The sequence below is a fragment of the Orbicella faveolata genome, unplaced genomic scaffold (assembly GCF_042242905.1).
Source record: "Orbicella faveolata isolate gen_17 unplaced genomic scaffold, um_ofav_v1 contig_24, whole genome shotgun sequence".
In the NCBI taxonomy this organism is placed as follows: Eukaryota; Metazoa; Cnidaria; class Anthozoa; order Scleractinia; family Merulinidae; genus Orbicella; species Orbicella faveolata.
The window spans coordinates 21,953,072-21,978,808 of NW_028301552.1; the positions used below are offsets into that span (position 1 = coordinate 21,953,072).

The 25,737-nt window shown below is 38.4% G+C and overlaps 3 protein-coding genes across 4 annotated transcripts in view; 1 reads left to right on the plus strand and 2 right to left on the minus strand.

Moving 5' to 3' along the window:
• Window positions 1-25,737, minus strand: part of LOC110046657 (kinetochore-associated protein 1-like) — a 73,721-nt gene that overhangs the window by 30,590 nt on the left and 17,394 nt on the right. For both annotated transcript variants that reach the window (XM_089290872.1, XM_089290871.1), the window contains exons 10-37: window positions 24,837-24,901; window positions 24,342-24,460; window positions 23,648-23,696; window positions 23,165-23,263; window positions 22,469-22,515; window positions 20,938-21,006; window positions 20,711-20,786; window positions 20,186-20,323; window positions 19,708-19,797; window positions 18,518-18,589; window positions 17,997-18,058; window positions 17,727-17,835; window positions 16,842-16,985; window positions 15,474-15,530; window positions 10,532-10,648; window positions 10,002-10,058; window positions 8,617-8,727; window positions 8,145-8,288; window positions 7,458-7,556; window positions 6,874-6,974; window positions 4,189-4,291; window positions 3,240-3,299; window positions 2,992-3,069; window positions 2,320-2,436; window positions 1,402-1,471; window positions 1,198-1,262; window positions 970-1,101; window positions 49-119 (exon numbers count right to left, since the gene is read on the minus strand). In XM_089290872.1, coding sequence (XP_089146998.1) covers window positions 49-119; window positions 970-1,101; window positions 1,198-1,262; window positions 1,402-1,471; window positions 2,320-2,436; window positions 2,992-3,069; window positions 3,240-3,299; window positions 4,189-4,291; window positions 6,874-6,974; window positions 7,458-7,556; window positions 8,145-8,288; window positions 8,617-8,727; window positions 10,002-10,058; window positions 10,532-10,648; window positions 15,474-15,530; window positions 16,842-16,985; window positions 17,727-17,835; window positions 17,997-18,058; window positions 18,518-18,589; window positions 19,708-19,797; window positions 20,186-20,323; window positions 20,711-20,786; window positions 20,938-21,006; window positions 22,469-22,515; window positions 23,165-23,263; window positions 23,648-23,696; window positions 24,342-24,460; window positions 24,837-24,901 — 2,521 coding nt within the window. The remainder of the gene's footprint in view (window positions 1-48; window positions 120-969; window positions 1,102-1,197; window positions 1,263-1,401; window positions 1,472-2,319; window positions 2,437-2,991; window positions 3,070-3,239; window positions 3,300-4,188; window positions 4,292-6,873; window positions 6,975-7,457; window positions 7,557-8,144; window positions 8,289-8,616; window positions 8,728-10,001; window positions 10,059-10,531; window positions 10,649-15,473; window positions 15,531-16,841; window positions 16,986-17,726; window positions 17,836-17,996; window positions 18,059-18,517; window positions 18,590-19,707; window positions 19,798-20,185; window positions 20,324-20,710; window positions 20,787-20,937; window positions 21,007-22,468; window positions 22,516-23,164; window positions 23,264-23,647; window positions 23,697-24,341; window positions 24,461-24,836; window positions 24,902-25,737) is intronic.
• Window positions 10,794-12,846, plus strand: LOC149110878 (uncharacterized). The gene is made up of 2 exons (XM_089290873.1): window positions 10,794-11,036; window positions 11,118-12,846. The coding sequence occupies exons 1-2, from the start codon at window positions 10,941-10,943 to the stop codon at window positions 12,525-12,527; spliced, it is 1,506 nt and encodes a 501-aa protein (XP_089146999.1). The 5' UTR covers window positions 10,794-10,940; the 3' UTR covers window positions 12,528-12,846.
• On the minus strand, window positions 12,359-15,165 carry LOC149110879 (uncharacterized). The gene is made up of 2 exons (XM_089290875.1): window positions 14,780-15,165; window positions 12,359-14,105 (listed from the first exon to the last, which is right to left on the minus strand). Exons 1-2 carry the CDS (start codon window positions 15,106-15,108, stop codon window positions 13,484-13,486), a joined length of 951 nt encoding a protein of 316 aa, XP_089147001.1. The 5' UTR covers window positions 15,109-15,165; the 3' UTR covers window positions 12,359-13,483.

The window sequence follows — 25,737 nt, forward strand, 5'->3', positions numbered from 1 at the left end:
GCATCCTACATGGCTGTAAGAAAATGTTTAAAACTTAAGTTGTGTTACCTAAATAGTTTTGTCAAACTGACATCTTTTGCCCCAAAGAGTACCTCGTTGCTAATCTTTTGTGGATCCTTCTGTAAAAGATCAAATATAAAGGCCAGGTATATCAGAAGGTTTTAGGCACTGTGAGAGGTAACACTTTACCTTTTTAGTTCGATTATAGTGCTTGTTGTGCGGGTTAATGACCCTAAATGCTAATTGTCAAAGCACTGAAAGAGTGGTCTGATCACATTAGCTAGTTTTGTTGGGGAATGGCCTAATGATTACGGTGCTGAAAGTGTAATTGGGAGCTCCCGGGTTCAAATCCCGGCCTCCACCCTGCCGCTAAAAGCGATTTGTGTTCGGTGGTCCTGAAATCAACTCCTTCTAGCTATGTAATAGGCAACTGGTTAGCCTCATCTCATAGGGTTCCTTGCTATGTTAATTACGTTACATGTAGTGTGTGTTTTGCACAACTAGTCTCATAAGCTCAAAACGACAAATCATCCGGCATTCACGTCAGCAATTCATAAAGTCAACACAAAGAAAGCAGATGCTTCAGTTCAAATGGTGCACTGAGACCTCAGTTGCTGTTTTCAGAAATCTTTAAGGCGTGGCAGGAAAAAACAATCTACTTTGCTTTGAAATGAAACAGTTCCGTTACTCCAACTGGAACAATGTCTGGTTATTGCAACTATAGTCTGTTGGAACATCTGGCTTCTAAACGTAGCATAAAGTGAAAGAAATAGAATTCCTCCATTGGATTGGAGCAGGTCAAACACAAGCAACCCTCGACATTTCAAAATGTTAGGTTTTCCAACACCCTACCAACCCAAACACCTTGACAATGCCCAATAAACCAAACACAATCTTTGCACTACTCAAAAGCAAGATCAAGTATTACTTTTTTTTTTCCATTGCCTCATAATAAGCACTAGTACTTACCTTTTCATCTCCATCATTGAGAACGTTATTGTCGCTGTATCCTAAATATTGCTGTAGATATTGATCAAACAGCCCATTCCTGATTTCAGGAATCTGGTACTCCTCCACAGATAAAAATAATGAATATTCTTTCTGAAAAAACAATGTAAAAAAATGTAGAGTTAAATTTATCTGTACAAGGCAAACGAAATCCTATGTATTCAGATTGGAAAATAGAAAAAGCCTCACCTGAAGGGCAGATATCATTTGCAGTGTATAAAGAGAATCATCCACTTGCACAAAGGAGGAGAGATCTATAAATCACAAAAGGCAAAAAAAACATAAACAATTAGTAAATTAAACAACCCGTCTGTATAGGAAAATGCTATAAGAAAACAAAGTAACAAATATGAAAAATTAAGAAAAGAAAATAGTTCTCATTTACAAACTTACCATGCTTTTTCATGAACTTCAAAATTGCTACTCCTGCTTGAGCAGCAGCTATCTTCTCTGAATTACAGTCCTAAACATTTGATAATATCTTAGCATATACTGACAGTACCGTTCAGGATCATGCAGCCAATACATCAATAACACAATATTGACCATCCTTTTAGATAAGCTGAAGATGAGCAAAGAACTTGAAACAGACCCTGGTCAGTCCAAGGCTGAGACAAAAAAAACACACACCCTAATCCCTCTGGCATAAGTCAATGGGGTTGGATAAAAGGGCAGAGAGAGGAAGCAGAGGCATCTAGAGGAAACCTTCATCTTTCTGACATCGTTCCGAGGGGCAACTTAATAGGAGGATGGAACATGACGTAGGCATCTTTCAAGCCCTAATCCTTCTTGCATCAGTCAAGGGGAAGGATAGCATGGGGATAGGACAAGACACAAAGCATCTAGAAAACAATCAATCAATCAATCAATCAATCAATCAATCAATCAATCAATCAATCAACCAACCAATCAATCAATCAATCAACCAACCAACCAACCAACCAATCAAGACTTAACTTATCCACAGTAAAGATTAAAGCTATGAGTTAATGGGGCCACGCACTAAAATTGATTGTCATGGCATAAGTGAGAGTTGGAAAAATAGTAGAAAACCTAACCCAGGTGGCATCAGCCAGAGGTGAAAAACTGAGTACAGAGTTAGTAAGGACTTCTTTGGGGGTGATTAGTTGGAGTCATTCCAGAGTGTTGAAAATGTTAAATAATCAGCGAAAAAAGGAAAACGTTAGCTACAGTGTAACTAGTTTCAAATTCAGATCGAAGTTCCTCATCACATCGAAAAGTCCAAAGCTTTAAAAGGGTAAACTTATAATTTACAGAATTGGAAAACGTAAAAATTAATGCAAACCCAACCTGGTTGTCACTTTGGTCTTTCTCTAGAATCCCACAGAGCCAAGTTACCAATTCATGTGCATATTTTTCTGCCTGTTGTAATGCAAGTGACTCCAGCAGCTCCAAACAGGCTGGAATCTACAACAAACATGTGCTATCATTTATTGTCAGGTAATCTATACAAAAACGTATGTTACCACATTCTAAAGTTTGTTTGGTCTTCCTTTGAAGGGGCTGAATGGGGCCAATGTTGCTTGAAAGTAAATCCAGATGTAAAACATTTACTTTCAAGTAAAAACTAGAAATTGTAATATTACACTTTCTTCAAAGCACATAGCAAAACAATTAAGGTATTTTGTGTCTCCAATCCCGCCTAGTACACTCCTTATACCTTTGTGCCATACACTCAACACCAAAATCAGCAGGCTGAAAAACAAAATGTCAAACACTATCGAAGCAGTGTGAAAATGATATGCACCACTCAAACACAGAGGACAAGTTGCATGAACTAAAATATTGTTGTCCAGGACATTGGAAACACTATTTAACACACAACTCTGTTTCATACTGCTGATTACATGTACAAAAAGAGAGAAACACATAACATATTTCAGATGACCAAGAACAATTGGGTCATATAACTCTAACTTATGATTTACACTATTTCAAGGGAAAGTGTTCTAATTTGTGTACCTTCTCATCCAGACATAATTTTTGAAGTCGAAATACATAAGCTTCATCTTCAGTGACATGACTGTAGGAAGTAACCACCTATAAAGAGTATTTTGTACAGTTAAATGGTCATAGGAAATAAATGACATTGAAGAAAAGCAGTAGATAAGGAGAGGTCTTACACCTACAGCTCTTTGTGATGAATAAATAGAAAAAAACAACAGGAGTGCCTCACAGAAACAGCAGACTGTGCATGCACGTTTAGTTACCTTCAATGCATCTTCCATTACAGTTGGCTGGTCTCTTGTTAAGATGTATCTCGCTATAGCCTGGATTGAATGTTGACAAAGTCTTAACATTTCTAAGGCCCAGTTCAGACGTTGTGCTTCTGCCGTGCCGAACTAAATTCAGGAATTAAGTTCGACAAAAGTACGGCAGAAGCACGGTGTCTGAATCAAACTTTTGCATTAAGTTCAGAAAGCGATTAAGTTCGACAAGCTCTGCCGTGCTACACGACTCTGGCACGGCAGTGATTCAAATGTCGTGCTCCTGTCATGCCAAACAAAATTCATAAAATTATATTGCTTTATTTTGGCGAGATTGCATTCCCACGGGGAGTTAGGAGAATAGTTGCGAGGCATCAGTAAATGCCGAATTTGGTTCGACTCTGTCACGACATCTGAATCAGAGTTGTTTCTTTGCCGTGCTACAGTCGAACCAAATTGCAATTAAGTTCGGCACGGCAGAGGCACGACCCCTGAACTGGGCCTAAGTTATTCTAATCTTCAGGTTGTAAGAGACTAACTTATACTGGAAACATATTAATGTGAAAACAATTTGACCTGCAACACATACGTATCTCTAGACTGCTGGTACCTCAGAAGGAAGCTAGAGAAATATGTCAAAGTGGAACTACTTGGATCTCCACTGTATTTCCTGATTTTAGGGGGGTTGCTTCCCATCTGTCAATAGTTATGGGTAACTAACTACCGAGTAATTAAAATCTTTCTACTATAATTTCTGCCAAGCTTAACTTATCAATGTACAACATTTATTTGCATAACACATACTGTCAAGCAAACCTGGCAAATTCACACCTACTATGACTAGTAGTATGACTAATAGTAGAAGTGTAGTACACCTAACAGGGCTCTCAATTCAATACAAATGTACTTCATATGTTCCATTTTCGTGGACATGTACATATAATCATTTTACCTTAGCCCGTGCAGCATAGGACACATGAGAGCTTCTCATTCCATACTGGGAAAGCATCTTTTTCAGTTCGACAAGTCGATACTGCTCTTTAAGGTCGATGTCACTGTTAAGATCAAAAATGTGCGGTAAGTTTTTGAATGGAAGTGACAATAAGCAAACAACTAGTGAGACAATCTCAGATAGTGCAGAGCGCAATTGATAGCTCTGGCACGGTAGTCCCATAAGTACTCACCCATGCTCGGTTCACTTCCGGTTTGTGTCTACCTTGGTAGTCTGCTAGGGCTTTTCCCCTTTGCAGTGTGTATGTTTCAAGGTTGTATTTTCATTCCAGGTCCAAACATTACATCTAAATTAATTACTACTGGTGTTTTACGTTGATTTTCGTTCATTTTAAATTCAATAATACGTTGAAGCAGCAAACGTGACAATTTAGCTCTTCACGCCAACTTTGTAACTTGATACGTTTTGTTTTCCTCGCAAAGGCATGTAATATGAAACCCTTGTTTTCTCCAACACACGGAAGATGTGCTTGTTTTTTGGAGATAAATGAAAGAACGTTAAATATCAGATGTAGTGATGAAGAAACGGAACAGAAACGATGATGTTTTACTAAAAATGCAAATTTTTACCGATGAACAAGAACTAATTTAATTATCAGATAGTCGCGAAATACCACTTTCTTTTTCTGTTGCCACCTTTGTTGTTAACAATAAAACAATTCAAAATTACCACACAATGATATTGATGGCCGATATGAATGAGTCTCCTCAAAGACTGATTAAATTAATTTGCGCTTTTCATTAGGTGCCACGGAGTCTGCAGCAATATTTGAGCACTTCCCTGGTTTCTTCTGTTACAAATTTACAATTTGCGGAGTATTAAAGCCACTAACTTGGGAACTTTCTGGTCTCTCTTACAGACACAATTAAGGCAAGAAATAAACAAGCCGCTAAGGAGAAGCAATACATTTGAACCCTGACAAACACACTAATGTAGATTGAAAACACAGAGTAAGAGAAAAATTTTGAAATCCACTTGTCCATCGGACAACCATCATAGAGAATTTGGTTGTCCGAGACCCAAAAGTGCCTGTCCAAAAAGATTTGTTCAAACTGTATTTAGAAATAAAATCAATTCAACATGTGGCTTTTGGTGTATTTTAATTTATAGCAACGTTAATTGTGAACTATTTACAAGGATACAAATGTTATTAAAGATAAAAAACCCAAACATTTTCGACTTTATTACAAGTAAAAGAGGGGGCTGCTTTTATCAGCTAAAGCTTCATTTTCTTTGCAGTAGAAGCAGTACATTTTCCCTCCAGATTTGTCTGCTGCAATGCCAAGCCATGGAAATTCTGACTTCCATTGCTCTTGAAAGTTGCGTTTTCTCTTCTTTTCATAATCCTGCTTTGCAAGGACCTTGCCTTTCTTCTTGCCATAACTACTCGAAGACTCAGTTGATTCTTTGCTTGATTCTTTGGTTGACTGGTTTGGAAGGAAAGCAAACAGCGTGGACTGACGCTTTTGAGATTCCACCATTATTGACTCGAATTTAGAGCCTGGGGATTAGTCTTAACAGGCCTGGTTACTAAGGCCAGATGAGGTCACCGAAACAAATGAATGGCTGTAGAATAGCAAAATTTATAGGAATCTTTACACTTATTTTGTCAAGTTAAAGGTTTGCTGTTATTACTGTTAGATATATTTCAATTCTACTGCAACTTAAAGTCAATTTTCCTCTGTTTCTGTAGTTGTTTACACATCAGAAATGTGCTTGTCCCACGGACAAGTCATGTTTAAGATTTACATGTCCGAACTAAATTTCTACTTGTCCCGGACAATCGGACATAGGTTTTGGCGCACCCTGAAACTGCAGATATTTGTTGAACCGACCTGTGTGTAATTCTAAAAGCTACGCAGCCACAGTAACGTTTCACTTTTGCAATAAAAAGGGACAATTGGCGATACCTGAAAAATAACTGCCGTCCTTGGTCACATGACATGACATTTAAAATACCGCGTGGAAAGATAGTGTATAACACTAACAATGCTAGAACGCATGCGTCTTACATGTTGAGTTCTACCATAAGGAAAACCACTCAACATTTGTGCTTGATTCCGTATGCAATGTATCCTCCACCTAATATAGAAGCCACGAACGCTAACTAATCTACACATGCGTTTAGAGCAAATTAGTTTTGTTCTAAAGAGAATGGTACCACAAGGAGAGCAAGGGGTTACCTGAAATAAATATATAGCTTTGCGATGTTCATACCTAACTGACGGCGATGAAACGTGTTTTGCGTAGAGTACACATGTACCTTTCCCACCCCACCCCCACCACTTCCTTGCCTCTAGACTAATTAATTAATTGAAATTAATTAATTAAACAAACATTAAAGTTTACACCTTAGCGCCATAGGGCCATAGCGCCTTAACGTAATAGTGCCTTAATGCCATAGTGCCTCAGCGGCAGGCAGCTCCCATAACCATCCCAATAGTGCACTCTGCACTAAAAACGAGAACACGTGCAAATATAAAATTCGCCTTCTTGGAAAATTGAACTGTAAAAACTTTAATCATATTAATTTTAAGAGCTTTTTTATAGCAAGCAGAAATCGAATATTTAACATAATCAATGTGTAATAATCGTTGCTAAATAACATCCTTTAGAGTCACTTACTTTGGATAGGCTGCCATGAACTCAGTAACCAGTTTTTCAACACTCTCACTCCAAGGAATCATCGCATGCCGCATTACCTCCAAAGTAGCTTTGCAACGTATCTAGAGAAAAAAGAGAATTGATGGCCTCAACTACAAATGAAAGGAGATAAGGTTCAATAAGGCGTAAACCCAATGCAAATTTGTCTTGACTTACTGTACACAAACCTTTATATCGATCTCCTGGTATATTAAGCCCCCTTGCCTTTATGTCCCACTCTCATGTAGACTCCTAACGAGCAGTCTAGCTTGAACTTAAATATTTACTGAATAAGTCATGTCCTCGAATGCAATAGTCCCAAAGTTAAAAGGTAACTATGAGGTTTAAAAAGCTATTCATCCACCGTCTTTCATGACTATTTCTCTTATCTTCTCGTAAATTGACAATCATACAGACATTACATTAGACAGCAGTTTGCAATTTCTTACCTTCAGCGTACTCAGTACGTTCTAAAGTGTAAATGTCTGGGGAAAGTATGGATGCACATGCAATCAAATGCAGGATGAAATCAAACAAGTCACTTTATGTAAAATGTTTAATCTAACCTCTTTTTCTTTGATGCAAGAAATGACTGCAATCACTCTGGCCTCCCATAAGGAGTTAGACAATGATGAGTAGGACCCAGAACTCTTGTCAAACAAGTCCTTGAAAACATTGAACAAAGAGCGAGTTAAACAATTAAACACACTCTTGACCCTGTCACTCTTCACGCAACAAAGAGATGCTGGCAACCGTGTAAAATCACGAAATCCAAATTAGCAATATACAGGATTTTTGAAAATCTAAAATAACTGTAAAAAAGGTTCTTAATCTGAGATTGAGGTTTATCAGTCAAATGACTGATATGGGTGAGTTTCTTTGGGAAAATCCAAGATTGGATCTAAAAACGGTTTTTGCATTTCTTTACTCAATAGATCAATCCAAGGTCTCTCAAGTCATGGTGCATCAAAGGAACCAAACAATCCTTGATCAGTGTGGATTTCTCAGCAACTTTCAACAGCACTGAATTATGCTCAATCAACAGCTACGATCCTCCTTTGCAAGCCTGCCACATATTTGACAAATTACTGTGATCAAAATAACTTTTTTTTTCTATACTGACCTCTGAAGTTGCAATACTCATTAGCAGGAACATAATTGACCAGGATATATGACCCACATGACAACCAGCTAAGGCTGATGTGGCTTCCTCTGTAGATATTGTAATTTAATTTCTATTCCATTTCCATTACCTCTATGTACCGCAAAAGCATGGTGTCTCTATCAAGACTGTGATGAACCATATAAGGAGCTATGTACTTGGCAATGGCATTTGGTATGCGTTCAGCAGCCACCACGCGGTCCAGCAGGCGAAAAACAATGGTAGCAGTGGTTTCCTGAGTGGAAATTAAATGCAGTGATGACAGGCAAAGAAATTATAACTACATGTAGTAAAGCCACCCTGCACTCAAGAAGCCAGAGTTGCTCACAGCTGCAAATCAAGCACCTCTTATGATTCTTTTCTGCTCTCCAAACTTCCAGCATACATCATAACTCGATGATGCATGCTACAGCTGTATAGCATGAATCCTTTCATTAAATGGAGCGCAGGTGGAAACACTTGTAAAAAAAGTCACTGTAGCTTCAGTGTTAAGTGGTGCATTTAAGTACATGTAAGAGGCTTGTAACAACAACTAATGAAAGTAGAAATCATTAAAACAGCACCTGAGAAAATTCAGCAAGAGTTATTTTACAGCAGTATTTGTTGTGCAGGTCAACGAGGTCAGTCAGCTGCTGCACCATTTTCATCAAGCTGGACAATTCATCGTTAACATTCTACAAATCAAGAGAGAGGTGCAAGTCCAATGTCAACAAAACAAAACTGACATACATTGATGATATATGATTGGCAATAATTCAAAGTTAGAAAATAACTGTCCAAGTTTCATCCCCGTGCCTACAATAGATTAACAACTGCCTTGCAAAGTGGAGATTGGTTGCCCGAGGCATCCAGGAGCTTCTACTATTGGCAGCCAGCTCCTAGATGGAGACTGTTCCCATGGCTGGCAAATCCTGGCAACCCGGCCATGAGCCCCCATGCAGAAGGAAGAAAGCAGGCACCTGTCACATTGATAAAACAGTGGAAAGAGAAGGGAGGGAGAGAGGAGGGGAAACAAACTCAGAGCAGAGTTGCTGCACTTGAGACTCAGATGCTTGAGGAAAGCACTGACAATGTAAAATTACTTTAATGCCTTTTGGCCCAAGAACACATGGAATCCTGGCGCATGCACAGTTCTAAACACCGCTGACCGCAAAGGCAAGAAATGTGTTGCTTGTTGTTAACTCTGTTAAATTGTATTAACTGCATATAAGGCAAGCAGAAGTGTAGGAGGGGAGGGATGGAATATGGGGATGGATTCATAACTCCAAGATAGTTATTACATTTCAAATACAGGTACAAGTTGTTTTGTCCGAGATAGTCGCCATTTGTCTGGAAGTATTTTCAAGGAAGAATGAGCACTTAATGTCTGGCCCCAAGGGAAACAATGACTTTTGTTTCCCTGAGACCCTGAACATTCCCCACGCAAAGCAAAGGGGAACATTGAGGGTTGAGGGGAAACAAAACTCAATGCTTCCTGTGGAGCCAGTCATTAAGTGCTTTGTTATACCTCCCAACTCAAAAATAGACAAAAAAATGCAAAAACGTGATTTGCTTGACCCCAGCTGGCACACAAACTTACTCTGGTTTTAAGGTGCATGACCTAATCACATGCGAGTCAAAAGTTCCTTAGGGAGTTGGTGAGTTTTGACCCATGACACCTTCTCCTCCAATCAGAAAACATTTTTGAGTTGGGAGGTATAACAGCATATTAATTTTTTGATGACACTTATACATTTGATTGCCATGAAAATTGAAAGAATTGAATTTGAACTAAGATTTGAGCGGTGGTGCTTCATAGATTAGAAAAACAAATATCACTTAATTTTATACTAACATTTATCATACCAAGTGCCACACAGCCACACAGAACTTTAATTCCAGTTTTTACTACAAGCCAACTGATACCACCACAAAAGTGGACAAGCTACTAAATGATTAAGAACCATACCAAGTTGCTTCTCCCATGGTTTAAAAGGGTTCTGGCTGTTGCAGGAAGACCACAGGCCTAAAACACAAAGCAGCCATGACAAGAACATTGATGACTTACATGTATTTAGACGTGTTAAACCAGTTTGTACTGAGAAGAAAATTTTGTAATTTCAACGAGATTTATAGTACCCATGGTGTTAACTAAGCCATCTGAGTGCCCATGAAATTGTGTATATCAATTAAATGCTTTTAAAAAATTGCTAAAAACGTACCAAGTCAAACCTTTTCAACACACAGTCACCTTCAGAAATGACATTTTGTCAAAAACATTTGTCATGATTTTTTTTACTTTTTTAACCATTTTTAAAACATTTTTAGCCCTGTAAAATATTGTGTCGTAATATCAAGCAAATTTTTATGGACAAACTTTTAAAATTTGTTGAACTGTCATCCAGCAAAATACTAAATGGGTTTCACATTACTGACAGTTAAAAAATATGGCAAACCTAGCATCACAAATGTAAAAATTGTAAACGCAAGGTTAAGTACCTGGTCAGCAAACTGTGCTGGTGTTGCAAGCCCTCTTCCAGAAGCACTTCCTGACACGGTCTTTGATGCTGACAGTAGGACACTGGCAAGTTGCAGAGCATTCTGTGGCCAGCCCTCCTGAAACAAAATTGTTGAAGTGGTTTTATAGTGTCAAGATACAAAAACAGGCGAGAATGACTAGTTGTACACAAAAAAGTGAGCCTAGTAATGTCAAAAAGGTGTGTCATGCTGACTCTCAGGACTAAAACCAGTAATCAATAGACCTCTTTAGACTGTTACGTCATAGGGTGAACACGTGACTTACATTGGGTAAACAAACATTCGTGTTTGCAAAGGAATTGCAGCGAGAGACCGCGGAGTTAGGATACGTTCTCTTCTTTCGACGTAATTTCGCTTGTTTTCGTTCAAAATGGTGCACTACTGTTGTGCTTATGATTGCTACAACAACTCAACTATGGAAGAGCTATCTTGGCATGGATTCCCAGAGGACAAGAAACTCCTCAAGGTGAACACATGTAGCCTGATCGCTCGATCGCGTAAATTTGTGTTACATGTGGACCTGTAATTTAATCTGTTTACCTTGTAGGTTTGGATCTCTAGGATAAAAAGGGACACGAAGAAAGATTTTGCGGTCACGAAATATTCAAAACTTTGTTCAGTTCACTTCCGAGAGGAAGATTTCGTAAACCCTCACGCTAATAAAAGGTATCTGAGAGCCGGCGCTTGTCCATCAATTTTTAGCTGGACTAAACAAACACCTGAGCGATCATTACCAGAAAAACGAAGAAAGATTGAGGAGGTGAATCTTTTGCTAGAATCGGAATTAACGGAAACGGCATCCGAGGGTGAAGGAGAATACGACGAAACTGGTAGGGAGAACTTTGTCTCGCGTTCCATTCAATCAAACATTGAGATACCTTGCGAGCATAGGTTCTCGGTGAGTGTTTTGAGAGATCTAGTGCACAGAAGAGGTAATGAAAAGAAATATTTTAGCCATTTAACCGGGTTTTCCAGTTATGAAAAGTTTCGAAGGGTACTTGAGTTTGTTCTCCCTGGTGGTCATCGAAAGCACATCACATACTGGAACACGAAGGCGAGCAAAGAGCGCAAAATTGATACGTCGTTGTTATTCGACTCTGATCAAGAATCACAAAGTAATGATGATGGGAGCTCGGAACCAGAAGCTGATCCTGGTTCTTCAAGAGATCATGTTCTATCTGTGGAAGACGAGTTTTTACTAGTTATGATGAAGCTTCGTTTAGGCCTAACCAATCTTGACTTAGCAATGAGATTTAATGTCGCAGAAGCAACAATGTCAAATACATTTATTACATGGTTAAATCTGTTGTTTATACAACTTGGCACCCTGAAGATCTGGCCTCACAGGAACGTCATCCTAGAAAACATGCCCGAAAAGTTCAAGGAAGATTATCCCAATAACATTATTATAATTGACTGCACTGAATTAAAAATTCAGTGTCCATCCTCCCTTGTTATTCAGTCCCAGAGTTATTCAAACTATAAATCTACAAATACATTGAAATCCCTGGTAGGAGTCGATTCCATGGGAGGCTTTATGTTTGTCTCACAGCTATACACAGGGTCCATATCCGGCAAACAGATAGTTTTTAGGAGCGGATTTCTCAATTTACTGTCAAGAAAAAAGGAAGTATCAGAAATCTTGGAAGGTGACAGCATAATGGCTGACAAGGGGTTTGACATAGGAGGAGACTTACAGAAAATCGGACTTCAACTTAACATTCCTCCATTTTTAAAAGAAAAACCTCAATTTAATGAAAATGAAGTCATAAGAACACAAACAATAGCTAAACACAGGATTCATGTTGAAAGAGCCATTGGGAAGGTCAGGCGTTTTCTTATTTTCAACAGTAGACTCCCAGTCAGCTCACTGGGAACCATAAATCAACTTTGGACAGTGTGCTGTTTGCTCTCAAACTTTATGGATCCTATTTTAGCTGAGGAAGTCAAAGACTAACTTAAAAATCAAGATCTACTTGCAAAACAAAACAGTGACAGAAACGTGAGATACATTAAATACCCTGTACCTAATGCTACCAGGGAAAGTTAAGTAATGCACTTGTTTGCAACAATAACAAATACACTTGTTTTCCTTGCTTTTCCATTCAAAGGAGCCTCAATTGGTGCATTAATGTTGATGCAGTATTAACAGTTACTACTCTCAATGGGCTACACTGTAGGTGTGGCAAAGTGACTGTTCACATGGATTAACAGATGTTGCCCTCTCTTTGCTCAAGAATAGAATGCAATGCTTAAAATAAAACATGGTTAATTTAGGTAACAGTGTATTGTTCCAATAGGTAGGATCAAAGTTAATACGTTGTACAGAAAGACTACGTGATCCTGATAGATATATTACAAAGTCACACCAAGGTAAGCCACTAAGGGTAAGTTGTCCCTGGATTTGTGCATAATAACCCTGTTTATCATCAGTTCTAAGCTTTGGGACTCCATCAACCATACTGCAGGGGAAGTTTCTATCCTCGCATGCTGCTTCCATGGTGTGATTCCTCCAAGTGTAGGGACACTTGATTTCTAGTAATCCGAAGGGATGGTCAGAAGTTGGGTCAAACACCTTACCATCTGGGGTAGCACCAAGGTAGGGGTGGGTGGGGTTAACAACAAGACCACTGTCATATACTGTAAAGTTCTTATCCAAGTGTTTCTGCATTTTTCTTGCATAGTGAGATCTAACTACTTTTTCATTTTGTTTTCCATGACAAATTGATGCTACATTTGAAAGGTCCTTTGCTTCAAAAATACTTTTAAGAAATGGCTCTGTAGGCTCTTTTTTTCTATGAAGTGCTTTCCCAAAATTTGAAGCCGTTAGTCGAAGTTTACGTTCTTCAAACCATGTGGGCTCCTGAGCTTGACTAACAGTGTTGATCTGAAGGTCCCAAGCTCGTTCAATGTTTATGCTAATGCTTTGCAAAATTGGATCCGACATTGTATGTGTAAAGCTACTGGGAGGAATAAATGGCTGACTGCATGCACTAGAAATTGGAATCTTGGGAAAAACCAAAACCCCCTGTGGTTGCTGGTCCCTTGAAGTGTTACACAATTGTTTGGTTTATAAAAAGCAAAGGTTGTATTGGTTTCCTTTAAATCAGTCAGTTGATACCCTAAAGTTGAACCAAGAGGGACATTCCCAAAAACAGTATGTGTAGCTGTTGAACATTCCTGATCACTGATCAGGTATGAAAAAGGGGAATGTTTTTCTTCGTTTGAAAGGTAATGACACATTTCCATCACATCTTGCTGCTTCCACCCATTTAACTTGAGATGTTTACCCCTTGCATCATAAAGTTTACAAGTTACTGGAGCCAGTTTTCGCTTGCCACCTTGGTCAGACGAGGCTTTGACAAAGGTACATTTCATTACTGGTTCTGGTTCAATACTGGCACCTCGTGGTTTGTGCCACTGCTGCGGCACACTTGTACAAGTTTGATCTGCTGGGATCTCCGTGATCCCCAACATACTCCAATGATTTAGCAGGTACAACAAGGCAAAAACATGGTTACAGTGGCCTCCAACCCTGCAATTAAGTTATTTGTATTTTGTCACATTGCAACTCATCAATACAATACATTTACATACACATGGAAATATGACTAAAATTTAACTCTCTATTAGTAATTGCACACTGTAAACAATGCAAAAATATTGATTTCCATACGTTATTGAAACATGATTGTATATGTTGCAGGTTAAATTGGTTCTCGGGTTACATCTGTTTCCAACCTAAGCTGATTTGTTTCAACCTGAACATAATTTATAAACAATTTATTGGACTTCAAAATAATTCAGATTATTGCTAAAATTGCTATCTACAGGTTAAAGCAGATTAATGTAGGTTGGTAACAGATTTTACCAAAAAAAAAAACATTTCACCTGCTAACATGCACACTGACCATTGGATTTAATGAAAGCATAATTAGAGCTTTCAAAATCTGGATAAAATTTAATGAAAATTTTACCGTGTCCAAAACAAAACACAAATCTTTGTATTTTTGATAAAAAAAATTACGGCAGGTTCAAAAAGCCCAGTTAACTATCGTCGGTTTTAAATCGACGAAACACTTTTCGGCTTAGTATTCGATGTGTACGTGTGACCTGTAATCCTGACCTGTGGAATGTGACCTAAAGTCACGGCCTACACCAGCGTGATAATTATATTGTAGTTGTGGTGGAACTTCGAGTTATATTTACCCCGCTTTGCATGAGCATTCTGCTTCTTCCACATTTCCTTTATCTTCTCTGTCTGCAACAATCTTCAATTTTACGGTATGAGGAGCTTCGCTCTTCTTCTGGCTTCGGAAACAACGGCCTTTGACATAACAAGTCCTCGATCGACTGTCTTGTTCTTTCACGAATACATCATGAATGTAATTTTCTGTAAAGAATTTATAACCTTTTTCTCCAATTTCTTTTTTTCCACATCCTTTTAGATGATTTACTATTGTAATCGCGGACACTTTAGCGAGATTTCGCAACGATTTTGTCCACGCTACAACAGAAAGTTCATTAGCGCCCGCCATCTTGAATGTTTTGTTTACCCAATGTAGACCACGTGACCGCGAGGCTAAAGAGGTCTATAGCTCCAGGCTCCAAATGCTCTGACAATGACTTGGGGTTAGCATATTAATAGTACTCCAGTTAGCCTAGATAGCACTGTCTTGAGAGAGTTACTGGTAAAGTCTCTAAATAATTGCAAAGGTAACACAATATATTCTCAAACATTTCATTCCCTAAGACCCGATTCTCAGCTCAAGTGACCTGGGTTGAAATCCACCTATGCCCTCTTTACATAGATTTTGTTTCTTTTCTCTTTGATAGAAAATTATGTGTGTCTGAATCCTTCCCCCCCCCCCCCCCCCCCTTATAGCTTCACGTCATTCTTCACCTTCTCAGAAAGCTCCATATGTCTTGCTCTTTGTTCAAGCCAACTGGCCAACATCCTCTGATTACACAAAAACACAATTTACAATATAGGTGACACAGCAAACAAGAAATTAATTAATACCGTAAATAGTGTACATGTTGTAACATTCAATGATCCATCATCCTTTAACAGAGTTTTAAAGTCTCTCTACCTTTACTGTACATGTAAGTACAAACCTAAGTCATTACAAGAATTCTTGCACTAACCTATTGACACCCTGGGCTTTTTGCCATAAATGCATTTTTTGGACATTTGGAAGATTTTCAGCCTGGTTATAAGCCAAATTAGCTGCATTCTGCTCAAAAGAACTTATGCAACAAGACAGCATGCTTTTCTTTCCACTAGCATCACGTTTTATGCATTTTTGCTCGGGCATGCACAGAAATCAAAATTTTGAGATGGACCAGAAAGTGACCTAGGTCTTTAGGGTTTTTTTTTTCACCTTTCCTTTTTCTCCTTTTCTAATCTTTTTGCTGCAGTGATTGACCTTCTACTAGGCTTGCTTCCAGTCCAATAATTCCCGAGAAAGCATCATTGAGATGGGCACTTCATACAATGGAGTAGCCCAGTGTAGTTGAGGGAAATTTTGCTCTGAGTTTTTCACTCAAATTTCCAAGCATTTTGGTGCATATTTCAAGCTTATTTGACCCAATCACTCTGATCTAGGTATCATTGGCAAGATGCTTTCCCCCTGCAGAACCTGAACATAACTGATGCCAACTTTAGCTCAAAGGCAATGTATAACTCAGGCAAAGTTTATGGGTATGTCAAAAGGCTCAAAAGTCAGTGCCATGGAAAAAAAGAGGCTCTTAGAACTACATGTTTAGACATTATTCTCACCAGCTTCAAAGAATTGGCCATTATGCCCTATTCTAAACTTTTGATAAAAACAAGGCCAGGCTTGGACCCTTGGAATGTCCCTTCTTCAAGTGCAATCTACATTACTGTGCCTTTCAATACCACGCAATCTCTGAAATTTAAAACCTACCTACTGTAATGGTTACGTTTTGGGCTGCTAGCAATCATATTATTTTAGGAAAACCAACCAACGAACCTTGAAAAAAAAAATAGCTCAAAATCTGCCAATCCCAACCCACAGACGTGACCTTTTAAACCTATTGAAGTGCACTTTGATTTCTCGAGAGGTCTGCTAAGACGATTGATGGCAGCATCACAAGAAGCTGTTGTCTGAGTAGAGTTTGTGTGTTATGGAAAGGCACAGCAAGAGCATGTTTCTCGCTGCACAGGATTATATGCAATGACAGCACTCTATTATAAGTACAGGTACCCATACTCGACTAAGACATCAATTTCATTAGTTTAACTCACCAAACCTTGTGGCTGAACCTTACTGACGAATGGCACAAGGTCATCTTGTAACCAAGGAATAATGGTGTGTGAAGGTAAACCTGGAGAAATTGAGCCAAGTAGGGACTCCAGCTTTTCTATGCTGAACTGGTCTATAAATTGACTCTGCCAACACAAATGTATATACAAAAACAATGAGATAAATTTCAAACTTTTGGAAGTCACTTAGAAACATGTGAATAATAACTATATTTAATTGTAGGGTTCTGCAGCTTTTGGGAAACTCTGAAAGCTTGTGTCACTGACTGAATTGTATCAAAGCTTGTGTGTTCAAGAAATTAGGTGATTCCAAAAGAAGAATGACTAGTGAACACAAGTAAACCAAAACGATTTAACAAATAATATATAGATTTAATAGCAGGGCTCCTGGGCCAGGTTGTTCAAAGCCCAATATTATTAGGTTAACCCAGGATAAGCAAGAATTTTGATTTGAGTTTGGTAACTTTGGTAACCTCTGTTATGAGTTTGAATAATCTCAAAATACACAAAACAAAATCAGTGAAAAACATTATTATACAAGAAAAATGTATGCTTTGGTCAACTTTTAATCTTCCATTAGCGTTAACCCAGCCCTGTTTACAACAAGTTAACTTAACATGAGCTCACAATGCAATCGAAAACCAGCACTTGGTCAGCGATCCACTTAAAATAAAACACATATATCCTTTAATTACGGCCCTGTGCATGACATTTCCCTGTCGGCAAGTTTCAGTTCACTAGTAAAAATCCGTTTTGCATGACAATCCATACAGGAATATAGGTTGGGCAGGTCTTTACAAGATTGATACCATATTCCTGCCAGGACTTAGATTCAACTGGACATTTTGGTGTAAGGGTAGATTGTACCTGATGTCTTCTCCAAATGATCACAGCACTTGTGACTTTACTAGTTAGCAGACATTTTGTCAGCTCAACAAGGAGATCAGCAGAAACAAAGTACTGCCACTGAGTGCCACTGCAAGTTAATGAGGACAATACAATAATCGAGTCTGGACAGGAGCAGAATGCATGTAACAAAGCAGCAGCAAATTATGCCTTTCAAAAAATAAAAGTACAGAGGGCATCCAATCTCTCAGAAATTTCAAATGAAACAAAACAAACAAAGAAAAGACACACCTAAATTGTTCAATTCCAAATGCCATTTCAAATGTTGCTAGTCTATCCAGTGCTTCCAGCACCTTTCAAAATAAACCAATCGCTAATTAGTCTATCACTCAAAACTGAATAGTTGTAATAGAAAAAGTACCCATTAGACAGTCTGTCTGTTTGTCTATCCGCCTGTTTTTCTGCCCGCCTATTCTGTCTGTCACAAGTGAAAAAAAGTTTAGTTCACTTTAACAAAATATTATTGAGCAATGGTAAAATGCCAGCAATGGTCCCAACATTTTGATCGAACATCATCCAAAGTCATTAAAGTAGACTACCAGACCACCCTGTTGAGAAATTGTGATGCAATATGCTGAGATACAAGGAAGGATAATTCACATCAAACTGTGATCCAAAATCTGTGTGGACAAGCTTGACATGTTGCGGCATGTTGAGCTAGTTTGAACACAGCATTTCAAAACAAAGCCAAAAAATGTTGGCTCTGGATATTGGGGACATTATTTTGCCTGGGGCTTTAGTGTGATCTTCACCTCGGTCAACAATTGTGATGGTGTTCCACACGGACCCTCCTTTTGCACCTGTGCACCAGTATTAGTGGAGATCTGAGAAAGGAACGTATTAAGCAACATAAAAGCATTGATTAATAGCGCTATTGGACACATTCAGGGTTTTCAATAAGTTTTGAAATAGCCGTCTGAGCTAACTAAAGTAGGTGGCAAACTGATAAATTTTTCTAATAATTTGAGTGAAAATACAGACAAAGTAGGCGGCGGTAAGACGTAAATTCTGATAAAAAGTAGATGGCGATTTTTGCCGGTTGCCGGCTTATAATGAAACCCCTGCACATTTAATACTTAATAATAATTCACATAATTTGGCCAGGACCACAGCCATGTCAAACTCCAAGGCATTTGAGTAGCAAATCTAGGCAGACAAGTTTCTGTTTCAATCAAACAGAACTATTTCCAAGAGTTTGAAAGCAGTTAGAGGAGTAATCAATAGGAGAAACGATCTTTAGAATCAGTAGCAGGAATAAAAAAAATACACAGTTACCAGTAATGGAGTGATACAGAGCTTTTTAAACATTTCCAGGTACCAAAAGCAAAACTTCTGTCCTAAACACTGTCAGTAGAAGGTACTGTAGCCTACATGTACAGGTAGCTGATGGCTAGTGCATAAAGGTTAAGACTGAGAGGTAAAAAGTTGAGCCTTATCATTGCTCCAATGTTGGTTTTGTAAGCATGATATGTTACTTTTGAACTTTGAATGCCTCTCTTAACCCAAATTCATAAAAAAAAAACACCCACATATTATTGGGTACATTGGTTTGCATTTAAAAATGGCCATGGACTAACATCTCCCTAAGATAGTGTGTAATAGTCAAACACTGCATCTACATGCTCTGCTCCAGAAGGAAGACTCCTCTTTTACGGATACAACTGACAGTGATTTCAAAAGTACATTATCTACTTAGTGTTCTGTATTGGGTAAAAAAAGGTTGATCAGGTGATAATGAACTCTAACTGCAAATTAACAATAAACAAGCTGATGCCAAGCTGATGGCAGTGTGTTCTAGTCCACCTAAAGTTGGGTTTTAATTTTGTCTACACACTCATTTTTGTCAGTCATGAAACCTTCAGTTGGTGTTTCTCACGCCAAACAATAATACAAATGAACTGATTATCTTTGAAGTGCTCACAGGTGGTTTGAACTGACTTACTCTTTTTCTAGCATAGCTTAGAAGATCAAATGTTTCTTCCAGAGAAGGGAGTGCAGCTTGGAGGCAGCATCTGGAGATGTATTCATCATCCTAAGATAAGCACAAGATGGTTAAATGAGCTGTGGTTGTCAGGTTGATGGGTCATGTCTGTTAGCAACCAATCCCAGAGCATATTCCAGGGATGGAATGTTGGTTAACAATACAGAATGCAATTTGGGAACTGGTGGCCAAGGTAATCATTATTGTTTTGTTCACGATGCAACCAGGATCACATGTGGGCATATAATTGTAAGAAAAATATGTTTAAAATTATACTTGCAAACAACCTCGAACAATATAATTAGACATAGTATTAAGTTACCATAAACACATCATCTCTGTCATAAACAAAAGATTGTTCTGTCAAGTACTAATATTTCTTTCTAATAGCAGTGTTGCTTGACTGTTTTGTTCACTGGGAAAACAGAAACACTGTTACCTTTATTTGGGTAAGGCAATCCTTTAATTTGCTGAGGGAAAATCCTTCCAAGGCACCATTTTCCTGCCCATAATTGTTCTCATAACTCCAGGGTGACACTTTATCCAGTAGCCAATTAGCCTTGACTTTGTACACAAGCTAAAGAAATAATGATGACAGCTTTAAGACACATTAACATCTAGATACGGTGAAAACTAGCGTGCTGATGCTTGCTAGATTTGATGCTGTTGACATTAAGAAAATAGCCCAAAGAAAATACAAGCGCTAATTGGTTTAAGAAACAAGGAACACGTTTTCTTTTGTAAATAAAGTACAGCAACTTTCACAAAGAAAAAAAACTTCTACCCATTAATGAAAGCAAAGTCTCATTACATCAGATGTTAACTGAATTTTGAATCAAAAACATAAACCTTTACTTTTTATGGTCATATTATGATAGTCCTTAACTTGCAAAAAGTAGTTGTAACTTTTAATACTCAGAGTAGTTGGATTTGACTGTATATCCTGCAACTCAATCCCTTTTACCTCAACATCCAAATTAAACTGCTTTGCAAATCTTTCAGCTTCATCAAACTTCTGCTTGTGAAGCAACCTGGATAACCTAAATAACATGGAAAACAAACTATGTTAAGAGTTAATAATTCACTGCAATTGCCAAGTAAATATATTGGTGGTGCTAACAGCGGCTTTAGCGCAAAAAAGACAAATTATTTGACTTTCTAAAAAACAAAACAATTATTGCAAAACGTTACCTGTTCTCTGGGAGAGCTTCTGTTAAAGACCTGATTCTTAGATAAGAGATCCGCCCTATGTCACTTGTCCTAAAGAAGACAATGTCATTACTGCTCACTTTTAAACAATAATCACCACTCTTGAATAACTTACCCAGCTTAGCTTAACTTAAGATGTTACAGAGTTTTTATTAACGCACAGGTGTGCATCTTAAACACACAAAAAATGAAAAGGAGGCACAGTTTTTTCAAAAAGTGCATCCTTGGGATGCAGGAAAAAAGTTCCAAAAATTAATTAGTAAATAGCAGAAGCACATCACCTAGGTGATATGCTTCTGTAAATATGCAAAGGACCCCTGAAAAGCAAAAAGAGCCCCACCTCTTTGGAACTGGGAGTCCCAAGGACCCTTAAATATCAAAACTGGTGGGAACTCTGTTAAATGTTTTATAGAACCTCACAAAGCTGAGAACAAGGCCAATATCCCTGGAGCCAACTTGACCAAACAAGCTTGGCGTTATAAAGAATTCATTTCATGGCCTTTGGGAAAATTTTTTTGTGCAGGACACAGCTGGTAGTCCCAAGCAGGCAAGATAGTGCTATCGTGCCTGCTAGGATAGCCAATCACAGCACAGGATATGGTTCATCTTGCCTGCTCAGGGAGCTAGCCATACAATAATTGGTGCTATTGTCTGACTTTCTGGTTTGAGCTGACTCTAATAATTTTGAGGCATTGGCTGATCATGTGGTGGCCATCATTTTCAACAAATCCCCAGTGTTTGGTTACCTTGCTCACATTATTTCCACATTAGCTATTAGATGGAAAAGTGTTTAGGTTCCACTGCACCCAAATGACAAAATAATGTTGCAACAGTTTAAAACAAACATACATTGCACATGAGTATTTGCCAAGAGTAATACAAAATTGCTCCCTTTTTGCAGCATTTTCTCACATAGTCAGTTCAAGCAATTCTACCTTGGCTGATTCAAAGTGTCTGTTGTTCAAATAAGAGAAGCATTTGTCTTAAAGAAAGATAATAGAGTTTGGTTAAAGTCCAGTGACTGAAGGAAGGCTGACAAACTCTTTAGTTATCAATTATGGAGAGCTGTCTGTTAGGGGGGGGGGGGGGGGGAAGGGATGTGTAACAGCTTATTGGATCTTTATTATCTCTCCCATCAATCCTATCCAGGGGGTAGGGGTCAGGTCTGAGTCTCCCCAAAGTCCTTTTGGTGTCCTCTTTACTCTCAAAGTCTCACTCCACTCAGGTGATGGGTAGGACTGTGAAACAATGAATTGTTGGCAGAGGAAACTTGGGAGTACTGCTACAGGGGTGAAGAGTGGCACCAGAACTGTACATCATGCTTTCCCTTCCACTTGGCAGAGACAAGGAAACCTTAGTCTCTTGACTTTGTTTCGTTTGTCACCTTGTATACTTAATGGAGCAAACTTACAAACTTCAAAAGTTCAAAACCACACTTGAGAATTCCTTCAAAATGTCAGTTTGACATAATATCAGTACGAATAATGTTACAGCAGCTTTAGAAAAAGCTTACCTGTCATTTAGGTTGCCATCAACACCCTCAATGAAGTAGATTGACTCCTGTCAAAAAAAAAAAAAAAAACAGCTTTATTAAGGTCAGCAGTAAACAAGCCATTCGAAAGAAGCCAATCAAACAGTGAACGGATGTCAACATGCACCTAGTGTGAAGCCATAAATGTAACACAGAGACAGTTATGGACCACACAATGATTCCCAAGGTTGAAATAATCATCCAGAGTAAATTCATCATTATTTATTCTCAAAACACCACATGATTAGAGATAGAGAACAGTTTTATCCAATGTACTATATAGGAGTTCCAATGTAATATGTTTTAACAATGACGTTGACTAAAAGCACTAACCACCCACATATCTTCAAAGGTGTGGTCTTGAACTTCTTACCCAACACCCAGAACAACTACTACATGGCAAGTTGTTCAAAGGGTACTAGATAATACTATTCACAGAATAAATCACTATCCAGTTGATACATGCTGGCAAAAAGAATGACGCTATCCACTAGTTAGTGATTTATCTGGTGGATAGTATCATCTAATCTTTGAATGTATATAACTGTAGCCTGCATCACAGGTGGTACATACCACCTGTTTCTAACCGGTAATTTACAATACAGGGAAATTTTGTATGCAACATAGGCTACACAACTGGGGCCTGTACTCAAAACCCAATGAAGAGCTATTACAAACCTGATTTGATGGGCACTCAGCCAAGATGGAGTAAACAGAAATCTGAAGAGAATACATCTGCTTCATTGTTGGAAATGTGTAAACCTGAAGATACCGCACCTGCAAATTGACAAACTTAGGGGATTAACATAATTAATTTATTTTGGTTAAGACCGTATCAATGTGTGATGCCTATGAATAAAACAGCTACCACCCATTACAACAAAACCTTTATGTCCATAGATTATCAACACCTCATCAAGCAGACAGATAACAAGACTAAACAGGGGATGTTACATGGCCACGCAGAGATACGGAACCTCCCGAGCGTTGAATAATAATCATTTCACTTGACGTGTTTTTCAAGAAAAGTACTCAACTCTCTTTGCCACTGTTTTCAAGGATTTACATCTGAAAATTTTTGGTTAGATGGAGCCTTTTCTCAAAAATTGGCAAAACAGTTACAGTGCATCTAACTCTGCACTTAGAATAGCTTAACCATACCTGATTGTTTGCTCTTGTGAGAACAACTAACTTGTATTCATCGTCAGTTCTAGAAACAAGAAAACACCTGTGAATTATAGATCGTTTTCACGTGACGTCATCACTATCTAAAATCCAAAACAAAAGAGCCACCAAAGCTTTTGTCCCCATCAGGCACAAGAGGCCATATATTTATATCTGTTTACAATTTTACAGCTCAATAGTGTTAGTGTGCTTCGTTTGGAATCCAGAGCATTTTGAATTTCAGGGTTATGGAGGTGCGTGACACAAGGCTATGATTGAGTTTGTCAAAAAATATATACTTATCCCATGATTTTGAGCCTTTTTAGAAGTTAAAGCATTAGGAAAAGTGCTTATGCAAATGCTTGTTTGATCAGTACTGATAATCAGTCGCCTAGATAGCCAAAGTAAGTTCCAGATGTTTACACTATTTTCCGGCCGCCATATTGGTGTACCATGGAGGTACACCAACATGGCATTTTCATACTGGGCTCTGTAAATATCGACGAAACTATCCATACTGCTGGCATCAAAACCACTAAACTAAGACACATGGTAGCATATACATGTACAACAACATGTTTGAGTGTATACATCTGTAAAAGCAATACATGAGCAATACAGGGACAGGGTAGTACTGTTATTATGATGTGTCCGGTGATGATTTTTACCCTCTTTTAGGTAGCATACTTACTTAGACATTCCAGCAGTTTGAATACTGCTAGAAGTCAACAGCAGAAAGTCATCCACAGTAATGTGAGACCAAAATGCAATCATTGTCAAAGATGTAACATCCCATAAACTCAACATGTTCTGCAAGAGACATAATTTTTTATCATTATGCAAGTTTTTAAGCAGCATGGTGTTCTAAATCAAATGTTCTTTTTCAGACACTTCCAAAGTTTTTTGATGACTTGAAAAAACACAACTCAGCTGTTTTGACAGAAACATGACAAATTCTAGCAGCTTGTTAGCAAAAGTAACACCATAAATTTCCTTAAAAAACAAACAACAGAGGTAATTTTACCTTATATACTGTACAGAGATGATTGTTCCCTGTAATAGACTCTGCTCAGTTGTTGTCACACTATGTCAGAAACAATACAAACCATATGCCCCTTGCATTTAACATAACAGCTTTCCTTAAATCATACATTACACTGATTACAGGGTATAACAGGCACCCTACCTTGTCATCCAGAATAACAAGAAAGTGACCATGACTTGACATCTCTGCTTTAACAACACCAGACCCTATGAATCAGAAAAATGGAAATATCTGAAACACACACAAATAGGCATTATCCATAATTATGTTGGTTACGTGAAATTCTCCCCTAAGCCTTGTTTATCTGAAATTCTTCTCAACTCTCAACCACCTTCATACTATCTTAAATGGGTATTCCTTTCACCTTACTGCATGGGAATGTTAACATTTTGTACTTTCATAGCAAGACTTAGGAGATGACGGGTTGTAGTAAGGACCAAAAATATTGGCTCTTATACATTTAGCAAGCTGGGCATGATGAAGGGATAGCAACTAGTGGGCAGGAAAGCCAACTGCATAATTGTACGGTGGGCAACAGTATCTTTCTGCTGTCTTCCTTTGGCATTTTGAGCATTGGTTAATTACACGTAGCACAAAAATAAGACTTTAAAGTGCCCAAGAGATGAAATGAGAGCTCAACCTTTTCCTTGGACACAAAGAGGTCACCTTACTGATATATATAGTTAAATGGAATTTAACATAGTTAACGACTAGGAGCTAGTCTGGTCAGTAGCGTTTTTATAGGCAGTTGTCAGTGTCTTGGCCGTCTGTGAGAGTTTGGTTAGCGTTTGGTGCGTTTTGTAGCGTTTGATATAGTTCTATGAAATTTTACATAGTTTATGACCAGGAGCCAGTCTGGTCAGTAGCGTTTTTGTAGGCGTTTGTTAGTGCCTTGGCCATCTGTTAGCGTTTGTTTAGCGTTTGGTGCGTTTCTGTAGCGTTTGCAACAGTCATATGGTCGTGAGAGCCCTGGGGCTGACATTGTCCAGCGGTATATTTGGTTAGTACATGTGTTGTCGTCCCATGTGCTCGCAGTGTGTTC

Excerpts from the sequence above, each read along its gene's own strand:
- LOC149110878 (XM_089290873.1), top strand. The coding sequence starts at position 10,941 with ATGGTGCACTACTGTTGTGCTTATGATTGCTACAACAACTCAACTATG. Across the intron at positions 11,037-11,117 it reads AGGACAAGAAACTCCTCAAG|GTTTGGATCTCTAGGATAAA; the intron begins GTGAACACATGT and ends TTTACCTTGTAG.
- LOC149110879 (XM_089290875.1), bottom strand. The coding sequence starts at position 15,108 with ATGGCGGGCGCTAATGAACTTTCTGTTGTAGCGTGGACAAAATCGTTG. Across the intron at positions 14,106-14,779 it reads GAATGCTCATGCAAAGCGGG|GGTTGGAGGCCACTGTAACC; the intron begins GTAAATATAACT and ends ACTTAATTGCAG.